The 20129-nt window shown below is 32.6% G+C and overlaps 1 protein-coding gene across 1 annotated transcript in view; it reads left to right on the top strand.

Annotated features, from left to right (window-relative positions):
• Positions 1-20129, top strand: part of NCKAP1 (NCK-associated protein 1) — a 126088-nt gene that overhangs the window by 22186 nt on the left and 83773 nt on the right. Inside the window, exon 3 of the mRNA XM_010859741.1 lies at positions 14214-14324. Within this exon, the coding sequence (XP_010858043.1) occupies positions 14214-14324 (111 nt within the window). The remainder of the gene's footprint in view (positions 1-14213; positions 14325-20129) is intronic.

Here is a 20129-nt window from a genome sequence, read left to right on the forward strand (position 1 = left end):
CCGGCGCCGCTGCCGCCCCCTCCTCGGCGCCCTGGCCCCCGGGCCCCCGGAACTGGGTCTGCGCGAAAGGGAGGAGGATGGATGAGATCCTAGGAGGGGGATAGGAAAACTTGGGTGTTCCATAACTGAGATCGAATGGTAGAAATCTGGCGGAGATGGTAGCATGGTTTTTTTTTTTTTCCCCCTCAGTTCTTTTGGATATAAGTGGGAATGTGAGAAGGGAATGGCTCATTTGGATGAGCCCTGCATCTCCACCACTTGGCCATTTTATTCTGGATTGCCAAATAAAAGCCATTTAAGAGTGTGTTGACGATTTAGAAGTATTTCATTTTGAAGGTGGAAAGGAGGTGGTAGTGAGGGTGGAACCAGTTTTCTCCTGAAATACTTTTGGGTTGTGAGTCACTAGGACAGGAATAACAGCCTTCTTCTCTCTTTTCTCTTTACTCCTCCTCATCTTAGTTTTTCCAACCATGTCGATAATACCGAAACATCGTTTCTTAAATTTCTTTACGTTTGGTGTCTATACAAAATAAAAGCTGTGATTGTGTTGCTATTATGCTGATTTTATGGTGTAGTCTGATCATTTGAGTAGCTCTAGCTAATAGGCCCATTGAACGTCTTTACATGGCTTTCGCAAGATTAAGGAATGGAAGGCTGAGTTGGAGTTAAGAAAAATAGGTTAAAAGAGCAAATATTACATTAATTTACTTTAGAAAAGAAAGACCAGAATTCCATTCCTTTTAAGGCAAAGTTAGTAAGTTTTTAGTAATTTGATAAAGAGAAAACTTAAGATTTTTTGATGCAAGTTAGATCCTGACAGTTTCCAGTGTGTATTTGATGTTATATCTTAATAATTTTTTTTTTTTTGGCTTTTTAATGCATTCTGAATATTTCCTTTTAGTTTAATCGTAGCAGTAGAGTTGTAGCCCTTGTAAATTAGGGCCCCTGAAGAAAAAAATACTTAAAAATTCGTATGATGGAGTTCAATATAAAACTGACCTATTTCAGCAATTTGATGTAAGACACTGAAATTCTAGAGGAGAAGTCTGTCCTGGTTTAATAGGGATAAATTTTGTGCAGCGATGGCTGTGTTCCATTGGCATCCCTGAATATGAGGATTGGTTGACTTTAAACCTAGTGCACTCTGGAGAGTAAAATGCCTCTTCACACTTAATATTTTGTGTGACAGGAGCTCAGGGTCATTCCAGTGAAACCCTCTGCATTTACCGAGAAGAGACTTGGTTATAAGTTTATGTAAGTTTGTAATAATTTTAGATAGTATTACTTACAGGTTCATTGACCTGAACTTTTTTGTGAGATGCTCTTTAACTTGGAAATTCGTTCCTATACGATCTTTGTGCAAAGAAACAAGCAAGACAAACGTCGCTAAAAGTTACTAGACGTGTGGTATTGTGGTTAAAGGAAATGGTTATGATGGTTTCCAAAAGAGGAAGTGAGAGTAACATCAAAAGTGATTCGGGTATTTAGGCAAAATTCCTCTTTTTAAAGCATTCGTTACACATTTTTATGGCATGAAAATAGTCGGATTTTACAAATTTCATCTTCATAAATCATCTAAGATTAGACTAAATTCTAAGCGTTCAGATGCTTCAGTTCACTGCCTTTTCTCAAAAGCCTATTTTTTCACTTCCTCTTTTGAGAAACTTTAGGCTCTTGCATTACTGAACTAGTACAATTTAAAGTGAGTTGATCATTATATCCAAGTGTCTAATATTTTGAATTATTGAAATGTTGTATTTCAGCACTTAACACATTTATAATTTCTTGAGAAATACTTCTACCTTGTCTGAGTGATTGTGAGTTCCCGCTCAGTGGGGACTGTGTTACTCATTTTTTAATTACTACCACTTGAGGTCTTATGTGGTCCATGAAGCTTTCAGTTAGGACTTGTTGAAAAGGATGAATACATTATGCATATTATGTGTGTATGTATATGCAACATATATATGAGTGTGTGTGTGTGTAATCTTGCTCTAATTTTAATAATAATAGCTTTTGATCTGCCCTCCTCATGTGATTTTATATACAAATACATCAGATGGATTTTGAGTCTTTCAGCCTGTATAGAGCTGTGTATAAAGGCTGGCGTATCTTCCTGGCTGACTGGGATTGAAACATTTGTTCAAAAATCTTGCCCCCAAAAGTGAATAAGATCTGTTTACCATGTGTTTATAAGGTTCGTGCTGTCTACATTTTTATGGCAGTATAAACCCACGTAATCTTTTCAATCTCAATCTCTTATAGTCCTCAAAAAAAAAAAAAAAACCCTTCTACCGCATAATACATGTCTGCCAGTCATTTACCACGTTTTCATTAATTCGTGTTTGCATTAGATTGTCTATCAGATCTGATTACTGTTTCAACTAAAAGTCTGCAATGGCAATATTTTAGTGAGCATATAGAGTGAAAAATATTTCAGTGACTTAGGTATCAATAAAATAACTTTGAGTTACTATAACCAAGAATAAGAGGCTTTAATACTTAGGGGAATGAATGTAGCATGGCCCCTGAAAAATATTTTGCTTTTTGAAATAAAATTTTATCAATTGAGTAATTTTTGATATCTTAATATGTACAGGCTGGAGAAGGAAATAGCAACCCACTCCAGTATTCTTGGCTGGGAAATCCCACCAACAAAGGGGCCTTGTGATTATAGTCCATGGGGTCTCAAAGGAGTCGGACACCACTGAGTGATTAAACAACAATGAACAAATATGTACAGGTTATGAAAATTTTAAGAATTTGTAATCAAATCAGAGATTTAAGAAGATGTGAAGGAGGATTTTAGGGGGAAAAGGTAAAGGTGGTAGGTAGTTTTACATTTAAATTTGTTTATTTCATAATGTCATAATTTTTTAAAAATTAAAAATGTCTTCCCTTTTTTGGAGCTAATACTATTACCCACTTATATAGTGACTTTTAACATTTCAGGCTACTTGTATATCACTCATTGTGATATGGCAGGGCAGTGTGGTGAAGTAAAGAGTATCAAGCCAGAAGTTAGGAGACCTGCTTTCCAGTCTTCAGTATGTCACTGAGAGTTTTATAATATTGGGTGGGTGTCTTGACTTCCTTGAGCTTCATTGTTTTTCATCTGTGAGATGGGGGAAAATTAACTGAAAGGAACACTCAAGTCTGTTCCAACTCTGATTATGTTATCTTTACAAAGTAGAAGTTAAGACCCATTTTAAACAGTTTAACTGAGCTCAGTTTAGTTTTTCTTAATACAGGGATGGTAATACATGATCTGTCTACTGCACAAGATTGTGAAGATAAAAAATTATAACAATGTGAAAATAGTTTAAAACTTCTATGAATGTAAGATGGTATTTGTTTAGGACTCTCAGTAACTTTTGGGAGCAACATTTGTTTTTTTCTGAAATTTTACTGCTGTTTAGCAAACACATAGACCAAAATTCCAAAAAGGAAACATTTTTTAGCTGAGCTTAATTTTGTGTGTGTGTGTATGTTTATTCCTTCTTACTTTTTTCTATTTTTTCCTACGCCATCACCAACATGAACTTGATAATTCTATACCAAAAAGGTCTCAGTTAATACTTTTCGTATTTTTCATCTTGTTAAATTACTGCCTCAATTCTAAAGGACAGAAAGGTGAAAATACCTATCCAGCTATTGCAAACTTCTTTTTAATGGAGTATTTTTATTACAGGCTTTTGCCCGTGATTTTGGATAAATTTGTTTTATGAGTAAAGAAGTTAATAGCAGTGTAAAATTGAAAGTCTTTACCTGATATCTGCTTATCTAATGGAGGTAAAAAAAATGTATGTGAAGTATGCAATCAGGGTAAAGAAAGGGGAATCAGCTTTAGTCTTCCCTTTCAGTGTTACATTTCTCCTCATTTAAGGGCCTTACTTCTGTGTAGGTTAATCAGGAGAAGAAAGCATGTACAAAGATTGGATTCTGGCAAGTTGTAGAAGTACTGTTAGTACCTATAAGATTTTTTCCTCAGGGAGATTTTTAGTATCAAAACCTTTAAACATGTTAAGAAAGCATTGTCTCTCCATCATCTGTATTTAAGTTCTATATATATATATATATATAAAACATGTATATATTTATGTAAACAAATCCTACTTCCTTACTTTTCAAGGAAGCTGCTTGTAAAAATGAGGATTTAATAATTCTGTTTCTTGTTATACTGGTTGGTAGGCTGAGGAGATAAAGATCACTGAAAAATACTTAGGAAAGAGGCTTATTTTTATTATTTTTAAGTGGCAGTGGTAAATTGTCCACCTTTTGTTTCCTTTGTGGAATTGTTAAATAACTTAAATAATAAATTTTTTAAATGATTACAGAAGGAATACTTGTTATTGTCAAAAACTCATATGACTTCAGAAATTCTCTGCCTGTTCATCTCCCACTTTTAAAAAATAAGCTGTGTATGTGAAGTGAAGTGAAGTTGCTCAGTTGTGTTCGACTCTTTGCCACCCCATGGACTCTAGACTACCAGGCTTCTCTGTCCATGGAATTTTCCAGGCAAGAATACTGGAGTGGGTTGCCATTTCCTTCTCCAGGAGATCTTCCCGACCCAGGGATTGAACCCGGGTCTCCCACATTGTAGGCAGACGCTTTACCGTCTGAGCCACAAGGGTATACTTATACAATTTTTTGTACAAATGCTAACATATGTGCATGTATATTTTATTATATTATGACTAAAATAGATTATTTCCAAAAATGAAGAAGCAGCATGGTACATTTTACATATAAATGAAATTAGGATTCTTAATCTGTTGCTTGTATATTTATATTTTAAGAAAATTAAAAGGATGGACATATTTAGTTAGCTACATGCAATATGTGGAAAATGAGGAGGCTCAGATGAGAAAGTATTGGTATTGAAAATTTTTGTCTTTACTGGCAAGGGTGATTGAAAATTTAATTTGTATTCTTGTTTGATAATTTACTTGCAGTGTTAGTGTTAAGTAAATTCCAACAATAATTTCAGATCATGTTCAGTAGGTGTACATTTATATGTTAAAAATAGTTTTCTCTCTTTGTTGTTGTTCAGTTGCTAAGTCATGTCTGACTGCAACTCCATGAACTGCAGCATGCCAGGCTTCCCTTTTATGTCTTTCTTTAGCAAAAAGAACATGTAATAAAAGTAAAAGTAATGCTGGCTATTTATTGAATCTCTATTATATCCTAAATTAAAAATTTTTTTTCTTTTAGTTGTCTACAGATCTGTGATTTATTCTCTAGATCTGTGATTTATTCTCTAGATAAAGCGGTTGAATTTGGTTAACTTGTCCAAGTCTTACTCTGAAAAATGAAAGTTTGGATTGACTCCTTTCTTTCTTAACTGCTAAGTCTGGGCTCTTAATTTGTTTTTGTCATTAGATTATAATCATTAGTGAAATTTTTCTGGCACATATAATTTTGAACACACAATAATCTTAACCTAAAAGAAATAGGCAATTATAGAAATAATTTTCTTATTTACTGTAGACTACTTTTATATGAACTTTGTATGGGTTTGTTATGAAAAGTCATTGAGGTTATAATTAACAGTCCACCAGTGATTATTAAAGACTTCTATTTAGCTTTGTAGTATATTGAAACGAGAAATAGTTTAGAATTAGGAAATTTAAAATTCAATTTATTGACATTTTGGGGAACTTGTAAATATTTTATATTTACTTTTTATATTATATGGATTTTTTTCTTTGTGATTATTTCTAAAATTAGCCCATGACATATTAAAAGCACAAACTGAGAAGACTAACCATAGGAATAACACTAAGAAAACTGAAAACTAAGAGAAACCCTTGCTTGAGGGAAGAGCACGTATAAGACAGGAAGGTGTGAGCTCAGACAGTGAGACAGCGCTTACCCTCCTTCATTGTAAGGATGTGTACAGGCCTCTCTTCACTGAAGAGGCTTTGTCTCTTGAGATTTCAAATATACATTCTACATTTGGATTTTTAAAGTCAGATGGCAACTTTTTTTTTTCCATTGAAAAACCTGCATGAAATAAAAGAAATGCCATTAAGGAAGTACAACCAATAAGTGTGTTTCTTTCTGTCTTGAACTTTACAAAATTAGTACTATTCTTTTCTGTTCCCAATATGTGTTTTTTTGTTGACGGGTTTTAATGTTGTCATTTTAGTAAATGTAGTAAGATCTTCTTAATTTTGATCCTATTAGGAATTTGCAGTATTGTAATTATTAATTTTGACTCACTTAATATGACAGAGAATCTTCTAAATCATGTCTTTAAATACTATTGTACTGAAATGTTTTACTTCAATAAGTTAAACTTAACAGTCTCTTAAATTGCAAGTTTATAAGGAGAATTGAACAGCAGAAAATGGCATATACATCTTGAGAACTGAATGACAGTAACTTTTATTTGAATCATTAACATTTTTAATAATTTTGAAATATATAACGGGTTAAAGTTTTTGAAGGAATATCTTGTTTTAAGTATTGGAAAATATCTTCTTATTGCATACTTGATTATTTTAGATACTTGACAGTAATAAAATTATATCTTTAATAAAACTTTGGAAGTCATATGATGAGCTATTCTTTCAGTTAGTAGCAAATATTGGGAGTTTTCATTCATTCATTTGTTGAAAGGCTTCCTGGACACTGGGAAAACAAATTACGATACAGTCTCCAGTGCCAAGAAATTCATATTGTAGTGGGTGAGACAGATGTGTAGATAATTAACATAATAAAATGCAGTGATTAAGTGTTGTTGTGGGTGTCTTGAGAACAGAGTTAAAGATTCTTGTCTGGGGGAGATGGGAAGAAGAGATAGTGACTTTAGTGCTTGGTTTTGAAGTATGAATAGAAACTTCAGCTAGGCAATGACAAGGAATAGTCAGTCATTCAAGATTCCAAACTTTTGTTCAGTAGAATATATAAAGATATAAAATATATAAAGTTTTAAAATCCTGTATTAATCCTTTTTGCTGGCATATAGACTCTAAACTTCTGTTTTTTTTCCCCCATACTTGTAGCATTCTGTGGGTTGAGAGGGCTAGATTCTGGATAAAACCTTGGTACTTTGTTTTTTGTTTTTTTTTAACTTCGGACAAGTTGTTTAATCTTTCTGAGTTAGAGTTCCTTTATTTATAAATTGAGGAGCCCCTTGGTTCTTGGTCAGAAATACATAACATAATCATTTTAAAAGGTTTTTAAAAGTACATCTGGATCATGACCCAAATCTACTGAATAAGCAAAAGCCCCTGAAGTTGTTCTGAAAAACCACTGAAATAAGTAAAATTAACTTTTTAATACTTCTGATTTCTTTTTCTGATAATTGCAATGATTTAATTTTGATTTTGAGGGATAACTAAATTCCTGGAATGCTCGGCTGCACATAGACTCTGTACTAGCAAAACCATCTACAGGGTGCTTATTCGCTCTCAGCTTCTCGTACACTTCAAGTTACATTTTTTGGTTTTCTAAGCCATGTTAGTCTTACTGACTCTAATTCTTGCAATCTTAGATATTCCTGTTTTCCCACGTGTGGAATACTCTTTAATTAGCATTATAAAGTTGAGAATTAAATGGGTTAATTCACAAAGTGCTAATATAGTGCCTGGCACAAGAGTAAGACGTGAATAGATGTTGGGTATTTCTGGAGCTTGAAACATAGTGGGCAATTACTAAGTGTTCACTTTTTCCTAATAAATCCAGGTCTATACCATCTTTAGGAACATTACTTAGTTATTCCTTTTTACTGCCTGGTATTATAGTTTGATATCTACTTACTGCTAATATAAAATAAGTATTTTTTCTTCAGAAGTATGTTTCCCAGCAGTCTTTTAAAGACCAACTTCTTTTAGAATATTAACAGTGTAACCACATATAACCATTACTCTTTGTTGGATATAAACTGAAATGTTTCTGTGTATGAGAAGCTGAGAAATGTTTGAAAACAGTAACATAGACATCTTTTTGAGTATTGAATGGTAATTAGAAACTTTGATTTATTAAAATTTTTAATAAAGAATTTTGAAATATATAATGAGTCAAAATATTTATTACTTTCTGAGAACTTGTCCTTAGGAAACAATAATCATAATATTTATATACCTTTAAATCAGCTATTATTGACTCTATAAGAGATGATTTATAAAATTACATTAATTTTAAAGCATTTCCAGTAATTTCCGTTACTTTCCTATCAAGTTTTTTAATCCAAACTATAGAAGTGGGTTACTTTTTTTCTTTTCCTGCCCCCTTTTTTTTTTCACCTACCCAATCTCAAGGGGCAAGTTGCAAGCAGATTGATTGGCCAAAATGTGGGTGATATGCATGAAAAAAAAATGAAAAATTTAATCAGTATTATTAGAATTTGAGGCTTGTTTTGGTCTTGATAGGTTTTTTTTTTTTTTTTAGATTTTTTTTAATACTTACTGGAAAGTTGCACACTGAAATTCATTATTTTTAAAATTAGAAAATAAAAGAGTTATAGGCAAGTTGCGTTTACAATCCATGGTCTTAAATGATGTCCATTTTTCCTCTAGGCGTTAGTATCAATTTGTTGAAGACTCAAGGGAGAATTTTAGTCCCCTTGTACCTTCAATTTTGCAAAACCTGTTTTAACACAGGTTTATTATTTCTTATTTGTGGAGTAAAAGTTAAATTCATCTTTCATCTTGATCACATTTTGTATTTTTCCCTTTCCTAATACGATTCAGGTGAGGCTGATTTCTTTCCTATACTGTCACAAATAGCCTTCTCATTTTGATCCCTGGGACTTTGTTCATGTTTTTTTCCAATTAAGTTACTGTATTAAAAGAAATTATTTTGTTCTATAATATTTTGGCAAAGGAATGTGTTTTAAGGTAGAGTGGAAATTAAAAAATAAAATTGATTTAAGTAATCAGATTTTTTTTCCTTTAATAATGATTACTTCAATAAAAATTTTGAGCAGCTGAGGTAATGGAACAATTTTTACTTACTTTTTTTGGTGTATATATTTTTCAGTAAATGTTTTTGGTGTTTTTTTGTTTGTTTTGTTTTTAGTGTTTTGAAATACTTGAGTACTCAAAGTAGTAATCATAAAGCCCTGAGCAAGTCACTTAATTTCTGATGCTCCTTTTCTCTCTGTTGAGTAAAGATTGAGATAATTTCTAAACCAAGATGTTTTACATGCAACAGGTGCCTAGTAAATGTTTCTTTTACTCTTGACTCTTATAATCCTTACTGTTTTGTTTTCTCTTGATTGTTGCTTAATCTCTTATGCATAGGGGACTGTTTCTATACTTTTAATTTTTATTTTTTAAACATCGTGGTAAGGAAGTTCTTGGAAAAATATGTAGCATAAACCATGCAAAGTTAAGCTGTGGTACGTAATCTGTATTGTGACAACCCAAGGAAAGACCTTGGAAGGGATTTCAGTGGTAGATTTGGCAGGAAAATTTGTTGAAAAGTCATACTTTAAAACTATATTAAGTCTGATTTTGAGGTTTTTAATCAAAGATGTTTATTTTGTGGCCTGAATAATATGTGGTTTTCTGAAACGTCTTTGTTGTTTATTTTGGATAATAACATTATATTTGTGTTTTGTGAAAAAAATGAACTAAGAAATACTAAATTGACAACACTAACATTAATTTGGTTAAATGCATGATCTTTTTTGATAATTAGGAACTCATTATAGATATCCATCTGTTGTGAAAAGTTCTATTTAAAAAAAATAGAAGATAATTAAAACTTATAAGAATTTGTGTGTCAGGCACCTGGAATAAGCACTTTTTGTGTATTTTGTCTTTTAAAAATCTGAACAACCTACCTTATTAAGTAGGTAATAATAGTATCCTTAATTTATGGGTTAAAGTACTAAGGCTCAGGGAAGCAACTTGCCTAAGGCTGTATGGGCTGTGATCCACTTAGAGATAGTTATTGATTATTACATTTAAGTACGTCCTTTAACACTAGTATAATTTTATCTGCCAGATTAGTCTTAGCTTTGTTAAATTTAAAGATAATTAGAATATTCATGGGAAATAAAGTTTCAGTTCTGAAAACTGGAAATTTAAGTGTATAAATATTTAAATTTGCTTTAGATCTTCTGGAATTTTAAATTCTGATATTTATGCATTATGCATTTATGCATTATGAAATAATGCTGAGTAAAGATAAAATAAGGATTTAGAGTGGTGCTTTTTACAACAATTCTAAAATTACAGATATAGTTTAGTTTCCTGTTTGCTTCTTGATGAAATACCCCTTTTAGCCAGTTATTGTTGTTGTTTTAGTTGCTAAGTGTGTCTGACTCTTTTGTGACCCCATGGACTGTAACTCTCCAGGCTCCTCTGTTCCATGTGATTTCCCAGGCAAGAATACTGGGGTGGGTTCCTATTTCCTCCTTTGGGGGATTTTCCCAACCCAAAGACTAAACCTGAGTCTCCTGCATTGGGAGGCGGATTCTTTACCACTGAGCCATTTGGGCAACCCCTTAACCAATTATGCAAAAGCTTTTTTTTTTTTTCCTCCTTTTGTAGAGCTATGAGATTCAGGAGTTTAGACAAAATTTTGTCCTTTACTCCCCTTTTGTTTTTTTTGGAGGGTGGGGTGATGGACAGGTTAGATGTACTCTAGTTTAATTGAATATATCAAACCTTTTGATTCAGTCTTTGTAGCAAGCCTTTCTGGAATATATTAGTTTAAAATATACTGATAACTAAGTATAGTAGTATATTCAATTTTTTTTTTTCCCTTTCTTTTTTCTTTTTTGGCTGCAACTTGTGGCTTGTGGGATCCTAGTTCCCCAACCAGGGATTGAACCTGGGTCTTCGGCAGTAAAAGCTCAGAGTTATAACCACTGGATTGCCAAGGAATCCCCTATCATTTTATTAAATATGTTATTTCAAAGGGTAATACTTTTAAGAGTGAAAGATGAGTTTTGTGTAATGTTACTGTAGGAGGAAGAGGTAAGAGTTTTAGGTGTACCAACTGCAGGCTGTGTTTTTAAAATACAGGTTATTATCTTATGATTTCTTTGTGTTGGTGTCATTAAAATGAAAATCTTAGAGTGAAGAAGATTTAATCTCTATAAACTGAGACATCTGGTTAGTTGGGATATTTGTATTGGGATATTTGCATTCTTTCAGTATGGTAGGACATTATTCTTCAGTTAATTATTAAGAATGGCTTTTTGCCAAGATGTAGTTACCTAAATACTAGCTTTTAGTCAAGTTTTGTTTTTTTTCTTGCACTTTTTTTTTTGCCTGAGTATTTGCAAATGTCTCTATTGGTATCTCGAGTAGGTTGATTTCAGAAAAAAATAAAATGGTGCCTAGTACTCTTGTATAGTGTCTGTGAATCTTGTTTTTTTATTGGCATTTTTTGAGTGAATGTAGTATGCCAGATACCCTTAAAAATTCTGCTCATATGCACACACACACCCATAAGCACCCACAGATGCTAATCTAATGGGCAAAAACTTTTTAGGGTAGATTGCAATTATGATTTGTTTAACAGATGAAGAAACTGAGGCACAGAAAATTACTTGTTTATGGTTATAGCTAGGAGCCAGGATTTGAACATGGACAGCCTATCTTATAACTCATGTTCTTAACTACTAGGCTACTTGTTTTCTATGAGTAAAGCAAATTTGGTTATGTTTAGACTTGGGGTATATAAAGAATAAATGATTGGAGAAAAGAATCTTAGTCATTATTTCTAATTCTGTTTACTATGATAAAGACTATTCAGTGGTTACTATTCACATAAGACTTTTACGTAGGTAATTATAATTGTAGCTATTAGGTAAATACTGATTTCCCCATTTACACATGAAGAAATTGAGATTAGGAGATGTGTCGTAATATATTCAAGTATGGATCGTCCCATGGATAGTAAGTGGTGAAGACTGAAATTTAGTCTTCTCTTCCGGGGTCTGTGTTCTTCATCTTTATGGCATACTGTCTCCCAGCGTAGTTTGTTTAAATATGGCTCAGTGAGGAGTGTGGGAAAAGGTTAAATTAATTCCAAGGAAAGACCATATAACCACTTATTTTTCCACTGAAATGAAATTCCATTCTTTTTATTTTCTGGGCAGTAAGGAAGAGCTGTTTATATATAGATATATCTTATTAGTTACTTGATTAAATTCTTACACAATAAAATTCGTGATCTCTGGGAATGGGTATGGTAGTCTATTATATTTTATTAGTTATTTCACTTATATTGTTAGAACGAATAACTGAATTTTAAAATAATTAGAGTATGAAAGATGATACATAATATTTAAAAAGAATTTGGAATCACTTTAGTATTCTGTACTACCTCAGGCATGTTCTTGAAACTTGGTTTTCATTTTATCATTGATACAAGAAATTGCTAATATGTAGCTATTTCCATTGGTACAAATTCTTAGTTATGTGGCTCTCAGTTATTCCTATATATAATATTTTGGGGGATGTGGGTTAATTGGAAGATTAATTTATGAGAAATAGTATTTTAAGCTAGTTTAAAAAGCTGACTCTGAGGAAAAGTCAGATATTAGTATTTATGATATTGAAATGAAATTTATACAATAGCTTTGTGTCAGTCTGGTTAAAGATTATGAAGTTCTAAATTTCTTATAGTTAGTTTTGTTTTATCTAATTATGTTTGAGAATTAAGATAATTCTTACTCCATTCCTATTTCCTTTTGGAAAATATAGGAATTTTTGCATTGATTTTTATACTTGGGCTTGGTAAGGAGTTAGTTGATATTTGAAAAACAGTTGGAATTTGAGCTAAAGTGCAGAAGTCATCCAATAACGACTTATTTTTATTCTTGGCTACCGTTTCTTTTTAAGGTATGTAAAATTTCACTGATGGTTTTGCTCCTGTTTTTATACTTGCATGTAGTCTTTATTTTTCCTTCTAGTATTATTTTTAAGTTATTTAGAAAGAGCACCAAGAAACTGACATGGTTGTACACCTCACAGTAGTATTTAAATATATATGAATAATATAAACTCTATAAACTTATTGTGTACTAAAACTTGCTGCTTAGAATACCTTTAAAATTGTAGCACCATATAGTTTCCATCTTGTTTTGTTATTCATAGTCTGCAGTGCATAAGTTCTCTACTGAAACGTATGTCAGAGTTTGACAGTCATTGTTTACAAGTAATTTTCTCTCTTTTTATTACAATGCTTCCCCAGCAAGGACAAGTTTGGAAGGTTTGCAAAGCTTTTCACCTTCCCTTTGCCCGCTTGCCCGCTTTCAGATCAGTTTCATGTTTCATAACTTCTCTTTCTGCAATCCACAACATAGCTATAGTAAACAGTGAAAAATCATTAAATTACAGTATTGTATTTCCTCACACATAATAGATAACTTTTCAAAGGACATACCCTCTTTAAAATACAATGAAGTTAAGTAGAAATGTTACCATTTTAGTAATTCACTAGGAAGCAGTTAATAATGTCACAGAATGAAACTGAACAGTATTGAAGATTATTCTGTATTGCTAATAGTTCAGATAAAAAGTTCTTTCTAATAAAAATGCCTTACATTTGTACAATGCTTTACAGTTTAATACAGAGAATGCTGTACTGCTGATGTGGTCAAAATGTAAACATTTCCATTTGTTCTGTGCTTATGAGATATAGAATAGATGTAGATTTCATTGTTTGAAGTGCTGCTGGTATGATGGAAAACAATGTTGTAACTCAGATTTTCGGCAACACAAGTTAATACTATAAGGCCAGTTTTAGCGCCTTCCAGTTCTTTTGAACTAGGGCTCTTGTATTTAAAATGTTTAGATTGAATGAGGAGAACATTTTGGAAAAGACATTTAAACATAAGCTTTTATTATATAACACATAGAAACATTTCTAGTACTCTTATTGAATATTTAATTTTGTCATACTTTATTAGCTTCAGATGAATACAATCCTACCTCAAACCAAGAATTTTTTTTTCTTTTTCTTTTCTTTTTTTTTTTTAGGTTTGAGCTTTTTCCTTCACTGCTGTTCTGCGCTAACTGCTTTGAAACTTTCCATGCATTTTTTTTCAGTAGAAGAACATCTCTGTACTGTCTCCCATTGCATATTTCAGCTGTGACAATCCCTGCACTTTGCCTATTCATTTTATCACCTGCTCACCAAAAACAAGTATCTCTCTAATTTCTGATTACAGATTTGCTATTATTTTTTGGTTTTAGAAAAACGATGCATTTCACTTTTTTTTTATTACTGTTGTTTTATAGGCTTGTGGAGACCCCAAGGCAAAACCATCCTACCTTATTGACAAAAACCTGGAATCTGCTGTGAAATTCATAGTCAGAAAATTCCCTGCTGTAGAAACTCGCAACAACAATGTAAGTCATTTAAATTTGTATATTACTTGATTTTAGCCATCTGTAGTGGAAGTAATGGTCAGTACTTGAAGTAGCTCTTATTTATCTAATTCTTTGTATTCTGAATATATAAACTATATACATTAAAGGCTTTTAGAGATAATATTCTTATCTCAGAAATTGGTGAAAAAAACAATTGAGCTACATTGCCATTTTATTATAGAAAAATAGGATCTTAATTTCTTACATATACTTATTCCCTTTCAAGTTGCAACAAAGAGTAAGGTAATAGATATGTATATATTTTCAAATATTAGTATTTGCATGACCAGTTAGGGACTTTTTTCTTACAGTCATAGGTTTAACTTTGTCTTGAAGTTAGAAAATGTCTTCATAGAGCTTGTATTGTTTTTCATAATTAGCTGTTTAACTTTAAAATGTATTTCTTTTTATAATTGAGAAAAACTTGTTACATTAAATAAGATAACAAGCTGATGGTGTTAGGATCTTTATTATTCCATATTACATTTCCTCAGACGGTAAAGTTTTTCATAGTATTATATTGAAAGATGGTAACATTTAGAGTCTTGCCAATTCCTTCACATATCTTTTGGTAATTCTTTATAACAACTGCTATGAATAACTCACTTTAGGAAATTAGGGTTATTTTTCACCTTACTGTGGTCTTTTCATTTAAATTTTGTTGACTTGGACTCTTTCTGCGTGTCTTCTCTTTTTCCTTTTTTCTCTGGTGGCCTTATAATTCTTTTCTCTTTTTCTTAATGTACAAACTTAGTCTAGAAATTTCCTCTTACATACAATCTCCCTACTTTTGAGAAGCTCTGCTTAAAAGATATTTTGTCATCTTGTGGTTTCTTCAGATCATGTGTATGTTCATTGAAGATTTGTATTTAGCCTGTTATTCAGCTTTCACTTAAAAATATTCTAATGTGAAGGAAAAATACCAGTCAGAACTAACAAAATAAGTCTGAAGTGCTTTTTAAATAATTTTTTAAAGTTTTATTTTAAAAGTTTTCTGTTTTTGTGAATATAGGTTAATAGAAGTCTTTCTTTCGTTTCACAGAAGATTTTGTTTTATCATTGGTATATTAAGATATCACAGTTAGTTCCTGATTAGATATGAATAACTGAAAATGAACATGTCTTCAGAACACTATTATTGTGTGGAAAACTCTTTCTTCAATTGTTGATATTAGTTCGCTAACTCATCTGAGAGGTTATATATTCACTCTAAAAGAGATTTTATAATGAAATCTGTTTTACATTTAATTTTATGCTTCTCTTTCTCATGGCTTATGAAATCTGTGATATGAGCTCTTCAGAGAATCTTTTCAGTTTAATTTATATGTGTGTGAAAATTTCTGTATGAGAATAAGCATAGTTCCTTGATACAAGACCTTTTATTAGAAAATTAGCAAGATCTGATTAAACATATTTCATATCAGTAAAATTTTTTGTTGAATAAGTTGATAATCTTTGTTCTTGATTTGCTGGGCATGCTGTTTACAATAATACTAGGTTTTTGTTATTGTTGTTTGTTTTTTAATAGTTTATTTTTCAACTTTTGTAGCACAAAATTGATTTTTAAAATAACTAATCAGATATGATTCACATAGTATACAGTTCACCTGTTTAAAATGTACAATTCAGTGGTTTTTAGTTCACCCACAGAGTTGTGTGTCCCAGTGCCACAGTCAATTTTAGATCATCTTTGTCATCCCCACAAGAAACCCAAGACCCATTAGCAGTCACTCCTGCCAGTATCCCCACCACCCCAACTCTAGGCAAACATGAATCTCCTTCTGTATGCTTGCCTGTCCTGTAGATTTTATATAGATAAAATAAATAATGTGTCTTTTTTGACTGGCTTCTTTCACTTAGTATAATGTTTTCAAGGTTTATTCAGGTTGTAGCATATATCAGTACTTCTTTTTATTGCCAAAAAATACTCCACTGTGTGGATATATCACCTTTTATTTATCCATTCATCAATTGATGGATGCTTGAGTTGTTTGTGCTTTTTGGCTATTATGGATACTACTACTATGAATGCTTGTGTAAAAGTTATATGGACATATGTTTTTTATTTCTCTTGGAAATATATACCTAGGAGTAGAATTGCTGGGTCATGTGATAATTCTATGTTTAACCTATAATATCAATTATACACCATTGTTAAATGTTATCTCTATCGGTAGAAGGTACTCTGGTTGTGTTGTTTGCAAAGTCTGAATTTTGTCCTACGGCCTTTACAGCTATTCTGTGTAATGCCCTTCTGCTGTTTTTTACACGCTAAAGTACTGTGTGTACTGTTTGTGAAGTTTGGTGATCTTAGTTTTAAGAGCTAAAATCCTCTTAAGTTCCTAGTGAGTTTGGGTTAGGAAATGAGGGATTTCATCTTGTAATTTTTTAATTCTAGAGAAGTGGTTAATAGAAGTATAAGGACAGGGAATGACAATAGTGTCTGGGATGATCGGAGCTTACCGATTTCTGGCTAAATACACTGAAGAAATGGTATTGACATCACAGTTGCCTTTTTTCTCTTCTTATTCCTGGTCTTTGGGCCATTGTAGAGATATGTGCTATAGAACATGCTTGTATTATCTCAGGGATCAAGGAGAATTACTGATGAGCAGTATTTCTGTTTTCATGCATGTTACACAAGCACCACTTGTCCTCAATTTCAGAAAAGGCAGTCACAGAAAGATTGTTTCAGTAGAAAATTCAGCAAAGTTTTTGCTTTCAAGTTTCTAAAATGATCCTTACAAAAAAGCCAGTCTTATTTTGCAGCGAAAAATTGTTGATTTTTTTTTTTTATTGTTTCTCAGGTATCTGCTCTTGTGCCAGCTCCCATACTTTTAAATCCAGTAGAAACTGGGAGCACACAGATATCTCGTATACAGTGAAGGAGGGCAGTGCCAACTAATAGGATTGGTTCCTAATATGGCTTCAGTAGTGATGATGTTGAATCTGTTGAGTCACTTTTACTGTCTTGTGTAGTTGTGACCAGTTGTAAATTTACAAATTCTATCCCACCCCCAATTTTGGACGTAGGGAAAGTCCATACCAAGGAATGTGATTTTTTTTCCTGGATCGTGGTGTTGAATTAAATGCCCTATATGCTTCAAAGCAGTCAATTAAATAAAATTCATATAAATAAAAGCCAGTTTTATTATAGCAGCTACTTAATTGAGTGTCTAATATATGCCGGGCTATATATATAAAATATATATGTGTGGAGAAGGACATGGCAACCCACTCCAGTATTCTTGCCTGGAGAACCTCATGGACAGAGGAGCCTGGAGGGCCCATGGGGTCACAAAGAGTCAGACACGACTTACGACTGAACAGTGTGTGTGTGTGTGTTTAATTAAGATTTATTTATTTATTTTTGGCTGAGCCAGGCCTTGGCTACTGTGAGTGAGCTTTCTGTGGTTGCTGCGAGCAGAGGCCACTCTCTAGCTGCAGCAGGCGGGCCTCTCACCTGGTGATTTCTTCTGTTGTGGCGCATGGGTTCTAGGGCAAGTGGACTCAGTAGTTGGAACGCATGGGCTTACTTGCTCCTTCGCATGTGGAATCTTCCCGGACCAGGGATCAAACCCATGTGCCCTTCATTGGCAGGCAGATTCATAACCACTTGACCACCAGGGAAGCCCCTGGCTATATATTTTAATAGGCTTTATAGATTTTCTTATTTAATTTAGATAAGGAAAACATTTCTGAGCTGAGAGGTTATTTGTCTATATCATATCTTCCATTATTTTGAAAGTATAACTGTCAAATGGATTTATGGTTTGTTTCTCATAGATTTCTTATGAACATATAGAGGGAAATCTGTTATTTCCCTGGATGAAGAAAAGAGTAGAAACTCCTTATTTTATCAATAGGTAAAAGTTGTTTTGCCCAAGAAATTCTTAAAGCTAATGTTCAGGTGTATATTAAAACTTTTAAGAAATTTTTTTCCTAAACTTCTAAAAACAATTCCCCCCTTTCTTCCTATGCTGTATTTACATCTAAAAGCTAGTTTAAAACTGTAAAAATATCTGGCTCAAAAGTATCATTAAGGAATTTTCTTATTTATTGTACATTTAGTATAAAACTTTGGATTTGATTCCCAAATTAAGGAGAAAATGATATAAATTACTGTCTTATGTATGTTCAGTTAGGTCTTAACTCCCTAAGAATGAAGACATTATTAGTGAGTGGGGTGGTACAATAATACAGGGATTCTGGACTTAGGTATAGGCCATTATTGAAATAATTTGAAGTTAAGCTTTCAAACTTAGAGGAATATTTGTGTTATACTTATTGTTTATTTCCTCTTTCTTGGAGCACAGTATTACAAGATGCTATTATATGTAACAAACATTTTTAATTAAGTAGCTTACAAAGTCACTCAAGACAAGACAGAGCAACTCTAAAAGTGTCATAATTTCATCACAGTTTGTTCAGAGGCACAGCGTTAAAGCCTGTTTTTAGACACCATTTTATCCCTAGTGCTTGGCTCATGAGAGACAGTAAATAACGATGAGTAAATGAACCTGACTGATAAGCTTTAACTTAGCTAGCTTTCATTTATTCGAATATTGTCTATAACTATGTCAAGATCCAAATTTACCAGCACTTTAAAACACTTTATATTATTAGCTATAAAAATAATTGTACTTTTTAGTGGAGCCCCAGCTTCTTAAAAGCATAAATGTGTTTTGGGGGTATGGGGAGGCTCTTGACACATGCACTGTGATTTAGTCCGGAGTTAGAAGGAAAGGGTAAGGAAACTTGCTTATTCCTAGTTAGTCTCTAAAATGGGCATTACTTGTCTTGTCATGGCTGCCATCATGGTGATACTATATTGGTTAAAGGGATGGACAACAAACCAAAATTTGAGTTTTGGTTTTACCACTCAGCAGACTTGTGTAACACATTGCTTTTGAAAAATGGAAGCTTTTATTTATATTACGTCTCTAACTTTTAGGTCTGCTTCACTTTTTTTTCTACCAGCTGTTTTCATGTAGATATTTCTCAATGACCTTTTTTTTCACTTCCTGCAATATATGTATGTAAGAAAACATTTTACTTCCATGGCTTCATCTAAATAGTATATCATCAACTAAGTAATACGCTAGATACTATACTATCTAGTAATATACTGTGTATAGTTACACTTTGGACAGCTCCACAACCTGAACATCACACTTTGTGTCCAGTGTTGAACACATGGTTATCCTGCATTCTGTGTCTTTTCTGTATTCTTTGTTTTGAATCATTACAATTCACTTGGTTACCTAAACCTAGAATCTTCAGAAACCCCTCTAACTTTTACAAAATGTTACACTGGTCGTTGAGGGTTTGTCACTTTTAATACTGTCTTTTAATGTCTTCTGAATGTATCCTTTCAGATCTGTGAATCCTGCTCTGACAAGTGAAGTGCTGTAATGATCCCATCAAGGCTTTTCACGCCTCCCAGTCCCTCCTGTTACTCCCCTCCTTCCTTTCTTCCAGCCTCCACTAGAGGAAGCAAAACAAAAGTAATCTCTTTATTTGTGAAACCTCACTCCTGTTTTCCGTGCACCCATCTTTCAATCTCTGTCGACTTGGATGTAGTAGGCTAGCAAATAATACTTTGATTATAGAAGGAATCATCTTACAGTAAAAGTAATGTAACAGTTTTGATGATGTATACTTTTTTAAAGAAGTATGTGTGTATCCTCATGGAAACTTAAAAGAAATGCTTGATTTTGACTAAAATTCAAGAAATTTTAATACAATGAGAACTAACTTGTGTCTATATTCTTTTTTAAAAGT

Source organism: Bison bison, unplaced genomic scaffold (assembly GCF_000754665.1).
Source record: "Bison bison bison isolate TAMUID 2011002044 unplaced genomic scaffold, Bison_UMD1.0 scf7180017864459, whole genome shotgun sequence".
Classification (NCBI taxonomy): Eukaryota; Metazoa; Chordata; class Mammalia; order Artiodactyla; family Bovidae; genus Bison; species Bison bison.